The following is a 15,694-nucleotide window of genomic DNA, read 5'->3' as shown; positions in this document are numbered from 1 at the left end:
AACTCGCGTAACCAGACCTCCAGACTGACAGCAGAAGGTCTGGACTCTATCGCAGCTTTCATTGGTCAAGGACCGCCCAAGAGGACGTTTGACTAACATGTAACGCAACCAATCACAGTTCGCTTTGTTTCAAATCATGTTTAGGGGCATGAAAATGTCAAGTCGATGCCCCTACAATAACAGACCGGCGTGCATCTAATAAATTATTAATTCAGTAATTACTAATTGATCCTGGTAAGCGCTCATTTTCACAGTTGTAAACATGACGGCGCTGGTTTGGCATCACAGCATTTGTTTCCAGGCAGACTGTTAAAGAACGCGACACACACGTCTCCCGGACATCCTGTAGAATTAAACCAACCAGATGACTTCGAAAATCCTGAAGTGTTTCCAGTTAAGTGTGCCATATGCATCAGACATTCAGCCAACGGTCCCTAGGCGTGACATCTGAGGCCGAGACTACGCGCACACATACTCTCCCAGGGCTCACTATGACCCGCCTCTACAGCCATTAATGCACTATACATATAAGAATCAACCATCTGAAATGCTTTAAATAATCACACTGCTAAAACTAAATGTGATATGGTGATTTAAATGATGTTTGCGCTTTCACTTTGAGTGCCGTTCTGGCACATTTGCTTCAGATGATCGATGCAATCAATCATAGTTCTAATCGCAAGAAAGCCTGTCAGTATAACTACTCCCAAACTGTAAATGGCCAATTCATCCAAAAATGTACATTCTTGCATTTACTTATTCTCATGTTCCCAAGCGTCATGCAAGCATTATTAATTAATATTACAATCAATCTGTTTGGCCAACGAACACTCAGTATTGATCGTCTATCAGCTCTTCAGGAAGGATATTTTCAGTGGCCACAGGAAAATAACGCTTTCTTGCGTAGCCGTGATCGTAATCGTTATCATTGACATTGGCTGATAAGCAGATCAGAATCAACTCGCGAGGATGTGAACAAAAGTTTTAACTAAATTACAAACACCTAACTAAACTAAACACACACAGACATCCAAATCACGCATACATAGGAAAGGAGAGAGTGGAAATGAATTAAACCGTAGCATAATGGGGGAATGGACCTATGAAAAGAGTCATTTAACAAGCTCAGTTTCTCACTATAAAGCACCTTTGTTAACAAAAGAGTTCACAACTTAATACTAAATCGCCGTTTAGTGTTCAAATGTACAATACTTGCAAATGCCTCAGCTGTTGAGGAGCATCCGGATCTGCAGTGTCAAGAAAATTATTGATGGTTCGGTCCAATGGTGCTGAAGTTGTAATCAGTATCTTCTGCGTTGAATGAAGAAATGACGATGAACTTGCGCTGTTAATTTGACCCTGTTGTCGAGGAAGTTGCACATGGCTTGCGCAAGTCAATGAGGCCGGCCCGGGTGGTCGAGTGAGGTGAGAAGCAGTCAGTAGAATCATCAAGAACAAGAAGAATGCCAAAAAAACTGGGGAGGGAACTTTGTTAAATTCCACAGAAGTCAAAACTTTGACAGAAGTCACACGTTTTGGCTTGACCAATGAGAAAGGTGCAATTTCCAAGCGGGACAGTTCCTTTGTTTGAAAGTGGACTCATTTGCATGAGGGGAGTAAGCTGTCAGTTTGTGTCCATTTATACTCATAAATATAACAAACATATAATGCATTCTATGAGATGTGTGAGTTATTAAACGACGAGTATTTTAAAATGAAACAACTTCGATGGGCTGCATTATCTAGTAGTTCTATCATCAGACATGCATAACAGTAATCAATATACAAAAGAACAAAATACACAGTAATAATATACAAAATGTACAAGGGAAATGCATGTTCATTCATTTAGACAGATTTGTCAATTAATTAGTGGCAAGGATTCCATTTGTGTCCTGTACTTTCTGATCAGACACTATCTCCTAAGTGTCTTTGAAATGTATGTGGCAAATGGTGATGGTTCTCAGTGGGGGAGTCAGGCGTTACGGAGTCTGCATGGGTGAGAGGAATTGTGAAAATTAACTTTAAAATTGTGTGTTTGATCGATCCAGTCATTAGGGCTGGGCGATAAAACGATAACGATATGACGCGATAGACACGTGATCGATATCAATAAAAAATGTGTTCGATAAAACGTTCGATATTTTTTATTCTTCGTCGGAAGAAAACGGAGGTTGCGAAGCAAGTTTGGTTGCATTAACAAAGACACTCGCTCTCTGGTAACCTAGCAACAGCCAATAACAGCCAATCATGTAACAGTATCATATTTAGTTGCGCCATATCGTTGTCTCGTGCTGGTCTGCTGGATTCCTCTTCAGTAACCGGCGACTGATAAGCAGAAAATGAGTGCCGCAGCGAGCGAGGAAATTGTAAATAAAAGAGGAAAAGTCAGCTCGCCAGTATGGCAGTTTTTTGGATATTATAAGTCTGACCGTAGTCAGACCAATGTCGTCTGCAAATTATGCAAGACCGTCGTCCCCGCCAAGACTGGTAATACCACGAACTTGATGTACCACCTTAGCCGCGCTCCCCCTTTGGAGCACAGCCGTATTCAACCAACAACATCTGTAGCTGTAGCTTTCCATGGTTGTTGACATTTCTGTCTTAATAACTGAGGGGATTATGATCAGAGGAAGGTTAAGTTTAAAATAAAAATATTTAAATGTAATATATTTTTCTCCTGGTCCTTTTTTTAAATGGGTCATAAAAAATATCAATAATTATCGATATCGTCCGATATGAAACACTGATATCGTGATACGGTTTTAAGCCATATCGCCCAGCCCTACCAGTCATTACAAAAGATGAACAAAAATCTAATAGGTTTGAAATGACATGAGGGTGAGTACATGATGGCAAATTTACATTTTTGGGTGAATTATACCTTATAAATACAGTAAGCTGAGCCTTGGATAAAACTAACTTTTACATCAACGATACATATTTTCTCATTTTTATATCGCGATATCTCAATATAATGATGTATAATTACACCTCTACTAAAACTACCATTACAAACATTACAAAGATAGTTATTCTCCATGTAAACTACAAAATGCGAATATGAGGAAACTATGACGTCATGCGTATGCGTATTTAGTGTTCAGTATTTAGTGTACATCGCCAACTACTGCCTTAGCAGCAGAATAGAGTGTTTTTTGACGTTTTCACGGATCAGAGTGAATGGGAATCATTTTGACAACATTTTCTTCCATTTTAGTACATCGTTGTCTTTTATACGTACCCTCATATTGAAGAGATTTTATTGCTCAACGGTATTATTGTCACATTTAGTAAGGATGCGGCTTCACACCTGAAAGTGTTGGATCTAAAGATGAACTACTTACTGTGATTGTATTTTGTATGACTGTGTAGAGCAGATGACTGTTTGAAACTCTTCCCACATGCAGTGCAGTGATACGGTTTCTCTCCAGTGTGGATCCTCTTGTGTTTTTTCAGGGCTCCTGACTCACTGAATCTCTTGTCGCAGTGTGAACACTTGTAAGGTTTCTCTCCAGTGTGGATCCTCTGGTGTGTTTTCAGATGTCCTGATTGACTGAATCTCTTTTCGCAGTGTGAACACTTGTAAGGTTTCTCTCCAGTGTGTATTCTCTGGTGTCGATTCAAACTTGCAGTTGTAATAAAACTCTTCCCACACTCAAAGCACACATGTACTTTTTCACCAGTATGTATTTTCTGATGAACATTTAAATTCTGCAGAAAATAAAAACTTTTTCCACACAAAGAACATGAATGTGATTTCTTCTTTGAGTGAGTTCTCAGGTGGCTCTTCAGGCCTGAAGCCCACAAGAATGTTTTGCCACATTGATCACATCCATGCAGTTTCCTTCCAGTGTGGATGATCATGTGTGTCTTAAGGTGTCCTTGATGTGCAAAACTCTTTCCACACTGACCACATGTGAACGGCTTCTCTCCAGTGTGGATCCTCATGTGGACCTTGAGATTTTGTGTGCATGTGAAACTCTTTCCACACTTATCACATGTGAACGGTTTCTCTCCGGTGTGGATCCTCATGTGAACCTTGAAACTCTTTTTGTGTGTGAAACTCTTCCCACACTTATCACATGTGACCAGTTTCTCTCCAGTGTGAATCCTCATGTGAACCTTGAGACTCTGTTTGCGTGTGAATCTCTTTTCACACTGATGGCAGGTGAAATGTTTCTTGTCTCTTCTTTTCAGTAAAGAAACGCTTTCAGTCTGTGAGCTAGTTTTTTCTCCAGTTTTGACATGATGTTCCTCCTCCTCTTTACTCTCCTCATTCTCCAGCAGCACATCTGAAACGAAAGTTTAAAAAAAGTTGCATTTTAAATAAATCAAAAAATCTGAGAGAAACGTAAAGTGAAAGTAAACAAGAAGTTATGATCATTTTGATGCATTTTTTGTTATAAATCTCTTTCCATGACCTACTAGTAAGTACTTTTAAAATAGTATCATCACACATCCCATGTTTCTGTAGAGAAAACTATTAAATATTTGATCAACTCCACAATTACCTAACATAATATTAACATTAAAAAACTATTCAATAGTGAAACAGTTCTGACATTCTTGCATATGAATATATAATTTATTTTATTAAAAACTTAAATTAAAGCATTGCTTTCACCGAAATTACCGGGAACAATTTGTCCCATGAACTTTTTTCCCCCTCAGACCGGTTGCTGTCAGCATTTCCATCACGGTCTAAAGTACCGTGAAGATTAAGTCCGGTGACGTAGGACTGCGTGCCACTTTCCAGTTCCCACTGGATTTCATCCTCCGCAAATAAGCTAAATAAAGCCTGAACCTTGTTAATCCATTGGTCATAATTTTTAAACTCCATTGCTTATTTGAATAGCCAACATCTCTTACTGCATGCAACTCAACAGACTTGTGGTGGTGGAAATGATGGTTGAAATAAAATGCTGCGTGGAGTCAACCAATCAGCATGTTCAGCGTCCAAGGGGGAATGCCTCTGGCATGCCAGGTGTCTGAAATGCAAGTCTAAACATGACAATGTACTTGACATTGGCAGACGGCAGCCCATGAAGTCATCACTGGTGCGACCGTGAGTATAAAAGTGCACCTGTGAATAGCGTCATCCACTTCTTGTCTGAAGGAGACTGGAGCAGGAATGCCTAAAGCATGACAAAGGGACGCAGAGTCTCGTTCCCTATTCTCAGGGAACCATGGTTACATGCATAACTTGAGACGTTCCCTTTCGAAAGGGAACTCATGCTGCGTCCCCTAGGAGTAACTATGTGGAGCGGAATACCTATGCTGCCATGCTGAAGAGATAAGTGCCTTATTGGCTGAGCTAAGTCAAAAACTCAAAGAGTCTTCTTCCCCAAGGCGCACCAGCGACAATCATAGGTCAGAGCTTCTCAAAAACAGAGGCATCAAAAGGATAACTCTAAAGAGAGGAAGCCCAACTATGATCATACTTAGGCCAGCTTCCAAGAGGCTCACAGAGAGCCTAAAATACTCAACTTCCCTAAAAGTAGCCCTGGAGAGTAGAGGACTCAACAAGATGCCTGGCAACACTCTAACTCAAGGGAAATGACGGGTTGAGTCAGCTGGCCCACGAAGCGCCGCAGAGTGGAGGCCTATAGAACGCCTCTCAGATTGAGAGGAGGCCTAGCAACACTTTAAGCAGCCAAGGAGGTTCCAAGAGAGCCTAACTACCAAGTATACTATCAACAGGATGATGTTATTCACAGGTGCCCTTTTATACACACGGTTGCATCAGTGATGATGTCATAGACTGTTGCCTGCCAATGTCAAGTTCATTGTCGTGTTTAGTCTCGCGCTTTAGACACCTGGCCTGCCAGAACCATTCTCCACAGCGCCCCCTAGGGGATGCAGCGCGATCCCTTTTGAAAGGGAACCCAATTTTGGCCAAGCTTTAGCTGTCAAACAGATGGCCTCCCATTTGCCTCTAGAATACTTTGGTATGCAGTTCATGGTCGACTCAATGACTGTAAGGCAAGACTAATTTTATATAACATCTGTTTAACTTATAGCATGAAAGTAAGGTTAATAATATAACTTAGAGATCAATATTTTCAGTTTTACTCAAATTAGGGTGATGCAAAAATGAGTACACCCCACTGAAAGTCGGGGTGATTGATTTCAGGTGTTCCAATCGCTTCCATGGCCACAGGTGTATAAAATTAAGCACCGAATGAATGGGTCGCTCTCAGGAGCTCAGTGAATTCAAGCGTGGGACCGTGAGAGGTTGCCACCTGCGCAATAAGTCCATTCGTGAAATTTCCTCACTACTAAATATTCCACGATCAACTGTTAGTGGTATCATAAAGTGGAAGCAATTGGGAACAACAGCAACTCAGCCACGAAGTGGTAGGCCACATAAAATCACAGAGAGGGGTCAGTGCACGCTGAGGCGCAGAGTGTGCAGAGGTCACCAGCTTTCTGCAGAGTCAATAGCTACAGACCTCCAAACTTCATGTGGCCTTCAGATTAGCTCAAGAACAGTGTGTAGAGAGCTTCACGGAATGGGTTTCCATGGCCCAGCAGCTGCTTCGAAGCCTTACATCACCAAGTGCAATGCAAAGTGTCGGATGCAGTGGTGTAAAGCATGCCGCCACTGGACTCTAGAGAAGTGGAGACGTGTTCTCTGGAGTGACCAATCACGCTTCTCTGTCTGGCAATCCCATGGACGAGTCTGGGTTTGGCGGTTGCCAGGAGAACAGTACTTGCCTGCATTGTGCCAAGTGTAAAGTTTGGTGGAGGGGGGATTATGGTGTGGGGTTGTTTTTCAGGGGTTGGGCTTGGCCCCTTAGTTCCAGTGAAAGGAACTCTTAATGTTTCAGCATACCAAGACATTTCGGACAATTTCATGCTCCCAACTTTGTGGGCACAGTTTGGGGATGGCCCCTTCCCGTTCCAACATGACTGCGCACCAGTGCACAAAGCAAGGTCCATAAAGATGAAAAGAATGGATGAGCGAGTTTGGTGTGGAGGAACTTGACTGGCCTGCACAGAGTCCTGACCTCAACCCGACAGAACACCTTTGGGATGAATTAGAGCGGAGACTGTGAGCCAGGCCTTCTCACCAACATCACTGCCTGACCTCACAAATGCGCTTCTAGAAGAATGGTCAAAAATTCCCATAAACACACTCCTAAACCTTGTGGAAAGCCTTCCCAGAAGAGTTGAGGCTGTTATAGCTGCAAAGGGTGGGCCAACTCCATATTAAACCCTACGGATTAAGAATGGGATGTCATTAAATTTCATGTGCACGTAAAGGCAGGCGTCCCAAAACTTTTGGCAATATAGTGTAGCTTCTCCATGTTGGCCTAGTTTTTGTTAAATAATAACACCGTGTAATATGTCATGTGTAGTTGTTCTGAAAGTGCTGGATCTGAAGATTAACTACTTACTGTGATTGTTCATTGTATGACTGCGTAGAGAAGATGACTGTTTGAAACTCTTCCCACATGCAGTGCAGTGATACGGTTTTTCTCCAGTGTGGATCCTCTTGTGTTTTTTCAGGGTTCCTGAATCACTAAATCTCTTGTCACAGTGTGAACACTTGTAAGGTTTCTCTCCAGTGTGGATCCTCTCATGTGTTTTCAATTGTCCTGACTGACTGAATCTCTTTTCGCAGTGTGAACACTTGTAAGGTTTCTCTCCAGTGTGAATTCTCTGGTGTCGATTCAAACCTGCAGTTGTAATAAAACTCTTCCCACACTCAAAGCAAACATGTATTTTTTCACCAGTATGTATTTTCTGATGAACATTTAAATTCTGCAGACATGAAAAACTCTTTCCGCACAAAGAACATGAATGTGGTTTCTCCTGTGAATGAACTTTAAGGTGGCTCTTCAGGCCTGAAGCCAACAAAAATGTTTTGCCACATTGATCACATCCATGCAGTTTCTCTCCAGTGTGGATGATCATGTGTGTCTTAAGGTGTCCTTGATGTGCAAAACACTTCCCACACTGATCACATGTGAACGGTTTCTCTCCAGTATGGATCCTCAAGTGAACCTTGAGATTCTGATTGCATGTGAAACTCTTCCCACACTGATCACATGTGAATGGTTTCTCTCCAGTGTGGTTTCTCATGTGAACCTTGAAACTCTTTGTGTTTGTGAAACTCTTCCCACACTGATCACATGTGACCGGTTTCTCTCCAGTGTGAATCCTCATGTGAACCTTGAGGCTCTGTTTGCGTGTGAAACTCTTTCCACACTGAAGGCAGGTGAAACATTTGTCTTTTCTTTTCAGTAAAGAAACGCTATCAGTCTGTGAGCTAGTTTTTTCTCCAGTTTTGACAGGTTTCTCTTCCTCTTTACACTCCTCATTCTCCAGCATCACATCTGAAACGAAAGTTTAAAAAAAGTTGCATTTTAAATAAGTCAAAAAACCTGAGAGAAACGTAAATTAAAAGACAAGAAAGAGGTAGACAAGAAATTCTGATCATTTTGATGCATTTTTATAAATCTTTCCATGAACAAGGTACACTGACCTACCAGTTGTTACTTTTAAAATATTATCAGCACACATCCCATGTTTCTGCAGAGAGAACTTAAATATTTGGCAAACAGGTGCCGTGATGAAGAGATAATCAGTGTTATTCACTTCACCTGTCAGTGCTCATAATGTTATGCCTGATCGGTGTATGTCATGTGTAGTTGCTCATCTGAAGTTGTATTTACATAATTTTAAGACATGCCAAGGACCAGATAATTTTAATTATATCCCAATATGTAAAACCATAGAATTCAAAAGGGTGTACCTTCTTATTCACATGAATGTAGAAAGTGTTTCCTAAATTATTTATTGGTCCTACTACAAACACTAAATCTGATGAACTGCTTTATATCCTTATTGTTCCTCAGCCTCATAAATGAAGGATCAGGAATAAACACCAACCTCTTTGTTCTTCAGTGTGTTTCATTCTGCAGTCTTCTGGATCTCTCATGTTCTCACTGTCCTTCAATAAACTCTGTCTTTGCAGATTTCAGCTCTTCCTGATGGTTTGATGCTCGTCTTTACTTGTAGGCTGATGGGAATATTCCAGCATTTATTGGTGAATTGCAGTGGGAGGAGCTTCACTGAAGGAGGAGGAGCAGATCTGACAAAATCAAGAAAAAAAATCAGTCAGAGTTTGTTTTTATTTCACACATTTTAAGTATTTATGTTCATCTATGTATCTATCTAAATTAACTTTTTAGTAAATAAATGGCAAAGTGTTTTATACATATTCACATTTTTAATTCTAAGATTTACCCACATATTTTATTCCTACATTTATCTTAACTCTCAATAACATAACACACAGACAAATGAGGTGAAAACAGGATCTACTGACATGAAATAAAGAGGCTTTTCAGTTGCTCTGATAGTAATGAGACAGACTATTAATACTTATTAAACAGATCATCTCACTTTATTATATGCTTTTGCTGATAGAAACAAATTGTTTGAGTCAGAATATATGCTGAAAGCCTATAAGTGCTCTAATATTACTATTATTTATAAAATCATACAGGGAAAAAATAGCAAACAATACAACCCTTGTAATTTGCCCATATGAATCTAAATATAGTTCCATTTCCTAGTAACTGCATTCATAACAACATAACGTTAGTTTGCTAACATCTCACCGTTTTGTATGTGAAGAGAAAGGCAACTCATAAATCCTTCTTCTTTAAAAAAAAATAATCGTTTTACTTAGCAGAGACAAATTGCACCGAACCCGATGAAAAGGGGTCAGAAATGACCCCGTAAATGTTGCTTTATCAAACTGTTTTACCACGAAATACCAACCGTAAAATGCTCACCTCAGAAGACTCGACACCTGACTGAACGGGAGCGCGCGCTAGTTATGACGTCATCGCCGCGAGACGAGATGAACGGTAGATTGTCAAAAACACGCCAAATACTGTTTAAAACGGCAGAACATCTATAAAACGACATACTAAACAAAAATAAAAGGTTAAACAGTGACTGGTGTAGACAGACAGCAGTCTAATTCCCTCTGTCATGTGTGGGTGAAATATATTAGGTATTAATCATGGAAATCCCCAAACACAATGATAATATTAACATTTCATGGCTTTTAGATGTAACTAAAATTATGAAATGATTTATTCTTGATCTAAGAAGAATCAGCAGAAAATAAAAAGGGACAATTAATGTTTTTGATAACATTATTAATAGGCTAATTGGTAAAGCAGATAAAAAAGGAAAAATGAAAACAAATTAATTTCTTTTTATTGACTAACAAGATAGCAAAGCATCCCAAGAGAATAAAAGTGAAAAGATCTTACATCTGAGTTTTCTAAATACACTACAAGTGGAAGAATAACTAGTTGTTTTAAAATCAATGAACGTAAAATAAATAAACCTACTTTTTTTCATAAGTGTAAAGTAGTGATATATGCAGTATAATAAAATTTAACAAAATAAAACTCATAATAAAATATTATGATATAATATATATCATGAAGCAAAATGATTTATTCTTGTATATCTTTTAAATATTGTCCATCTTGGAGTTGATCTGAATCTCAGTTGAAACTGCTGGTCTTGAAGATGAACTTTATTCCTTGTCACGAATTTTGATGATGTTTCTTTGTCTTGTTGATCGTTGTGGCTGGATAGGACAGATTTTGGGGCAGTTTACACAACATTTTCAACCAAAAACTGAAAACTTTTAGTGTGTTTACTGGCCGTTCATTTTCACGTCAATGGCGTTTTCGGTGCCTGAAAAGACTAACTTTAGAAAACAAGTTTCAAAGTGCAAATTTTTGAAAACAGAGTTATTATGTAAGGAATAATTGACGGCGGGCCATTGAATTCTTAGAAAATAATTCACACCTGAGGTGGTAATGCGGCCATGACATGAAGCAGAGCTACACCTCGGGTGTGCATTATTTTCTAAGAATTCAATGGCCCAGAGTCAATTATTCCGCTTACACTAGTTACCACATCTCAAGACACTGTTTCGATGGTGTAAAACCACAAAGAAAAAACTTTTCCAAGTTTAGTACATCGTTGTCATGTAAACATACCTTCATATCAAAGAGATCTTATTGCTCGACGCTACTATTGTGTCATGTTTGCTGAGGATGTGGCTTCACACTTAAAAGTGCTGGATCTGAAACTACTTACTGTGATTGTTTTTTGTATGACTGTGTAGAGAAAATGATCGAGTGAAACTCTTCCCACAAGCAGTGCGGTGATAACGTTTCTATCCAGTGTGGATCTTCTCGTGTCTTTTCAGATGTACTGACTGATTGAATCTTTGGTCGCAGTGTGAACACTTGTAAGGTTTCTCTCCAGTGTGGATCCGCTCATGTTTTATTATGGCTCCTGAATCACTGAATCTCTTGTCGCAGTGTGAACACTTGTAAGGTTTCTCTCCAGTGTGAATCCTCTGGTGCCGTTTCAAACCTGCAGTTGTGCTAAAACTCTTCCCACACTCAAAGCACACATGAACTTTTTCACCATTATGTATTTTCTGATGTACTTTTACATTTTGCAGATGATAAAACCTTTTTCCACACAAAGAACATGAATGTGGTTTCTCCTGTAAATGAACCGTCATGTGCTTCTTTAGGCCTGAAGCACTCAAAAATGTTTTGCCACATTGATCACATTCATGCAGATTCTCTCCAGTGTGGATGTTCATGTGTGTCTTAAGGCTTCCTTGTACTACAAAACTCTTCCCACACTGATCACATGTGAATGGTTTCTCTCCAGTGTGGATCCTCATGTGAATCTTGAGATTATTTTTGTGTCTAAAACTCTTCCCACACTGATCACATGTAAACGGTTTCTCTCCAGTGTGGATCCTCGTGTGAATCTTCAGACAAGTTTTGTATGTAAAACTCTTCCCACACTGATCACATGTGAACGGTTTCTCTCCAGTGTGGATCCTCATGTGAATCTTGAGACACGTTTTATATGTGAAACCCTTTCCACACTGATGGCAGGTGAAACATTTCTTGTCTCTTCTTTTCAGTAAAGAAACACTTTCAGCCTGTGAGTGAATTTTTTCTGCAGTTTTGGTATGATGTTTCTCCTCCTCTTCGCTCTCTTCATTCTTCAGCATCACGTCTGAAATTATAGTAAAATAAATCTGCATTCATCAACCCTGTTACCAAAGTTACAAGAAAAATATCTTTATATTATGAAATACAAGTTTATCAAATACTAAATCAATCATTGTGAATGTTTATCATATCTCGTTTCACTGACCGTTTTGAAACACAATGAGTTTCAGGCCCTATTTTGTACCCTAAACATACAGTCATGTGAAAAAGTTAGGACATCCTATTGAATTCCATGGTTTTCTGTATCAGGGCATAATAAAAAAAATCATCTGGTCCTTGGCAGGTCTTAAAATTTAAAACCTCAGATGAATAACAGCACCATGTCATTATTTATTTAACAAAAAACAGGCCAAAATGGAACACCCATGGGTGACAAAGTTAGGACACCATTAGGAATTAAGAAGGTAAGTAAGGCACTGCTAATCAAATGCCTTTGATTAATTAGCAAGTGTGATCCACTCTATAAAAGCTAAAGTTCTGACAGTTTGAGGGTCTGGAGCAGGGGTGTCCAAATTCGGCCCTGGAGGGCAACTGTCCAGCAGAGACCTCCAGGAACCTCCAGCTCCCCCTCTCTTGACCTACTGTGGGCATGATGGGTGGAGCTGTATCCCCCAACCACACCCTAACCCTACCCATAACCCCATCTCTCCACCCATTAAACAGGTTAAGCTCCACCCTTGAGCTCCAGAGATGTGGAGCTGAAGGTCATTATGCTCTGCAGCGAGCACTACTTGGCTGGTTCAGGTGTGTTTAATTAGGGTTGGAGTTAAACTCAGCAAGACAGTGAGTAGGATTGGACACCCTTGGTCTAGAGACTTCAGGTGTGTGTTAACACAATGCCAAGGAGGAAAGACATCAGCAATGATCTTAGAGAAGCAATTGTTGCTGCCTATCAATCTGAGAAGGGTTACAAGGCAATTTCCAAACAGTTTGAAGTCCATCATTCTACAGTGAGGAAGATGGAAAACATTCAAGACAGTTCCCAGGAGTGGACTTCCCAGCAAATTCATCCCAAGATCTGAGCTTGCAATGCTCAGAGAAATTGCAAGAACTACATCTCAGGGGTCTTTCACACTGGGATCGTTTGCCGCGGTCCGAGCCTGGCGTGATTGTTCCCAGTGCCCCCCGCAGCGTTGGTCTGGTTTCACACTCAAATTGATTCTATCGAACACTGGTGCGTTTGCGTTCATCTTACGTCATCACAGACGTGCATGGTGCATGATAGAAAACAGAACGCAGGTCAATAAATTGTGTTTTTTATTAATGTGGTGCTATTATGTGCAGCAGAGTAAACAACACTTGTGTTTACTGTATGTGCGCCACATGTAGATGGTTTTCCACTGCTTGCAAGCAGCCTATTTTTGAGGAGACAGCTGATTACCATTCATCTGCCACTCTGATGCACTCGAATCCAAGTGAATCATCAACACTATCATCTCTTACATGTGTTTTATTTAAGTAACAATCGGCGAAAATGCACGCACAGGTTCCTGAACAAGTGCGCACCCGAGTCCATGTTGCTTTCATATTCACGCGAGTTCGAGTGCAACCGAACTCAGACCACCTCCTTCAGGTAGTCTCGGGTTCGGTACCTCGGTGCGCACCTGGGTTCGCATGACAGCTTTCATATTAGCGATTTTAAAGTGCGACCCGTGCCCCGTTTTGAACTAAACTGCCAGTGTGAAAGCCCCTTCAGACTCTACAGGCCTCAATTAACATGTTAAATATTAAAGTTCATGACAGTACAATTAGAAAAAGATGGATAAGTATGGAATGTTTGTAAGGGTTTCCAAGAGAAAGCCTCTTCTTGCTAAAAAAACATGGGAGCATGGCTTAGGTTTGCAAAGTTGCATCTCAACAAACACTAAGACTTCTAGAACAATGTCCTTTGGACAGATGCGACCAAAGTGGAGATGTTTGACCATAATGCACATCGCCAGGTTTGGTGGAAACTAAAAACAGCATATCAGCACAAACATCTCATACCAAAAGTCAAGCATGCTTTTGGAGGGGCTGATGATTTTAGGCTTGTTTTGTATGCCTGGGCACCTCACAGTCATTGAGTCGACCATAAACTCCTCTGAATACCAAAGAGTCAAACGTGAGGCCATCTGTCCGACAGCTAAAGCTTGGCCAAAATTGGGTTATGCAACTGGACAATGATCCGAAGATCACCAGCAAATCTACAAGAGAATGGCTGAAAAAGAAAAGAATCAAGGTGTTGCAATGGCCCAGCTGAAGTCCAGACCTCAACCCAATTGAAATGCTGTGGTGGGACCTTAAGAGAGCTGTGCATATACAGATGCCCACAACGGTGTAAAGAAGAGTGAGAAAAAATTCCTCCACAATGATGAGACTGATAAAGTCAAATATAAAAAGATTACTTCAACGTATTGCTGCTAAAGGTGGTTCTTCAGCCTCATTAATGAAGGATCAGGAATAAACACCAACCTCTTTGTTCTTCAGTGTGTTTCATTCTGCAGTCTTCTGGATCTCTCATGTTCTCACTGTCCTTCAATAAACTCTGTCTTTGCAGATTTCAGCTCTTCCTGATGGTTTGATGCTCGTCTTCACTTGTAGGCTGATGGGAATATTCCAGCATTTATTGGTGAATTGCAGTGGGAGGAGCTTCACTGAAGGAGGAGGAGCAGATCTGACAAAATCAAGAAGAAATCACTTACTGAGTTTGTTCTTATAATAATTCACACATTTTAAGTATGTATGTTCACATATTTATCTATCTAGTAGGGGTTGCACCGACTAATCGACTAGACATGATCCTTCAGAAATCATTCTAATATGCTGATTTGCAGCTCAAGAAACATTTATCATCTGTTGAAAACTGTTGATTAAAATTGTTGTGGAAACCATCATACATTAAATTTTTCAGGATACTTTGGTGAATAGAAAGTTCAGTGAAGCAGCACAACTGTTTTCAACTTTTATAATAATCAGAAATGTTTCTTGAGCAGCAAATCAGCATATGGAGGATCATGTGACACTGAAGACTGGAGTAATGATGCTGAAAATTCATATACATGCATACACATATATTGTACATATTACAATATATTCACATATAAAACAGCTACTTTAAATTGTTATTTCAAAATATTACTCTTTTTGCTGCATTTTTATTAAATAAATGTAGTCCGCAGAAGAGACTAAAACATTAAACAATTGTTTCCAAACTTTTGATACTGTATTTTCTGCCTTATTCTTTGATCTTTTATTTTACATTGTATAAAATCCATGAGAACTTAATGCACTGGTGTTAGTATTACGTACAAAAACCAATCATGAAATAGACACAATAGCTGGCGGTGTCTGTTGACACCAATAAAATGAGCTTAATGTTGCAATTTACGGATCTGAAGACATCAACATAATGAATGAGGATCTATTGACATGAAATAAGAGGCTTTTCAGCTGCTCTGATAATAGTGATGATCCATAGACTATCAATACTCATTAAACAAGACATTCAGGATCAGCAGCAGATCATCTCACTTTATTCTAAGTATTTGCTGCTAGAAACAGATTGTTTGAGTCAGGATATATGCTGAAAGCTTATGAAAGAGATATTTCTCAAATGATACAGAAAA

The 15,694-nt window shown here is 39.8% G+C and overlaps 3 protein-coding genes and 1 long non-coding RNA gene across 9 annotated transcripts in view; 1 reads left to right on the top strand and 3 right to left on the bottom strand.

Moving 5' to 3' along the window:
- The window catches only part of LOC127521138 (zinc finger protein 239-like), a 107,532-nt gene extending 98,429 nt beyond the window's left edge, over positions 1–9,103 (bottom strand). For 3 of the 5 annotated variants that reach the window (XM_051910110.1, XM_051910111.1, XM_051910112.1), the window contains exons 1-3: positions 8,902–9,103; positions 7,404–8,345; positions 3,348–4,295 (exon numbers count right to left, since the gene is read on the bottom strand). In XM_051910110.1, coding sequence (XP_051766070.1) covers positions 3,348–4,295; positions 7,404–8,345; positions 8,902–8,950 — 1,939 coding nt within the window. In that variant the 5' untranslated portion in view covers positions 8,951–9,103. Of the gene's footprint in view, positions 1–1,212; positions 1,992–3,347; positions 4,296–7,403; positions 8,346–8,901 lie in introns of all 5 variants that reach the window. The other 2 variants (XR_007932285.1, XM_051910116.1) reach the window with 2 other exon arrangements.
- The window catches only part of LOC127521174 (uncharacterized), a 53,875-nt gene that overhangs the window by 9,935 nt on the left and 28,246 nt on the right, over positions 1–15,694 (top strand). The gene's annotated exons all lie outside the window — the stretch shown is intronic.
- On the bottom strand, positions 10,228–14,732 carry LOC127521158 (gastrula zinc finger protein XlCGF7.1-like). Of its 2 annotated transcripts, XR_007932293.1 has the most exons (3): positions 14,541–14,732; positions 11,146–12,093; positions 10,228–10,627 (listed from the first exon to the last, which is right to left on the bottom strand). XR_007932293.1 is itself a non-coding variant. In XM_051910212.1 (2 exons), the coding sequence occupies exons 1-2, from the start codon at positions 14,587–14,589 to the stop codon at positions 11,225–11,227; spliced, it is 918 nt and encodes a 305-aa protein (XP_051766172.1). In that variant the 5' UTR covers positions 14,590–14,732; the 3' UTR covers positions 10,228–11,224. The 2 variants fall into 2 exon arrangements, 1 of the variants encoding a protein (XP_051766172.1); XM_051910212.1 differs by having other exon boundaries at positions 10,228–12,093.
- The window catches only part of LOC127521144 (gastrula zinc finger protein XlCGF57.1-like), a 35,096-nt gene continuing 31,268 nt past the window's right edge, over positions 11,867–15,694 (bottom strand). The window contains exon 4 of the mRNA XM_051910188.1: positions 11,867–12,093. The gene's annotated coding sequence lies outside the window, so the exon portion shown is untranslated. The remainder of the gene's footprint in view (positions 12,094–15,694) is intronic.

This window comes from Ctenopharyngodon idella, chromosome 10 (genome assembly GCF_019924925.1).
Source record: "Ctenopharyngodon idella isolate HZGC_01 chromosome 10, HZGC01, whole genome shotgun sequence".
Classification (NCBI taxonomy): domain Eukaryota; kingdom Metazoa; phylum Chordata; class Actinopteri; order Cypriniformes; family Xenocyprididae; genus Ctenopharyngodon; species Ctenopharyngodon idella.
Note: the sequence above shows the minus strand (reverse complement) of the source record. Positions and strands in the feature narration are given on the sequence as shown.

Coding starts and splice junctions, on each gene's coding strand:
- LOC127521158 (XM_051910212.1), bottom strand. CDS start 14,589: ATGAGAGATCCAGAAGACTGCAGAATGAAACACACTGAAGAACAAAGA. Junction 12,094..14,540: donor ACACACTGAAGAACAAAGAG/GTTGGTGTTTAT, acceptor CTATAATTTCAG/ACGTGATGCTGAAGAATGAA.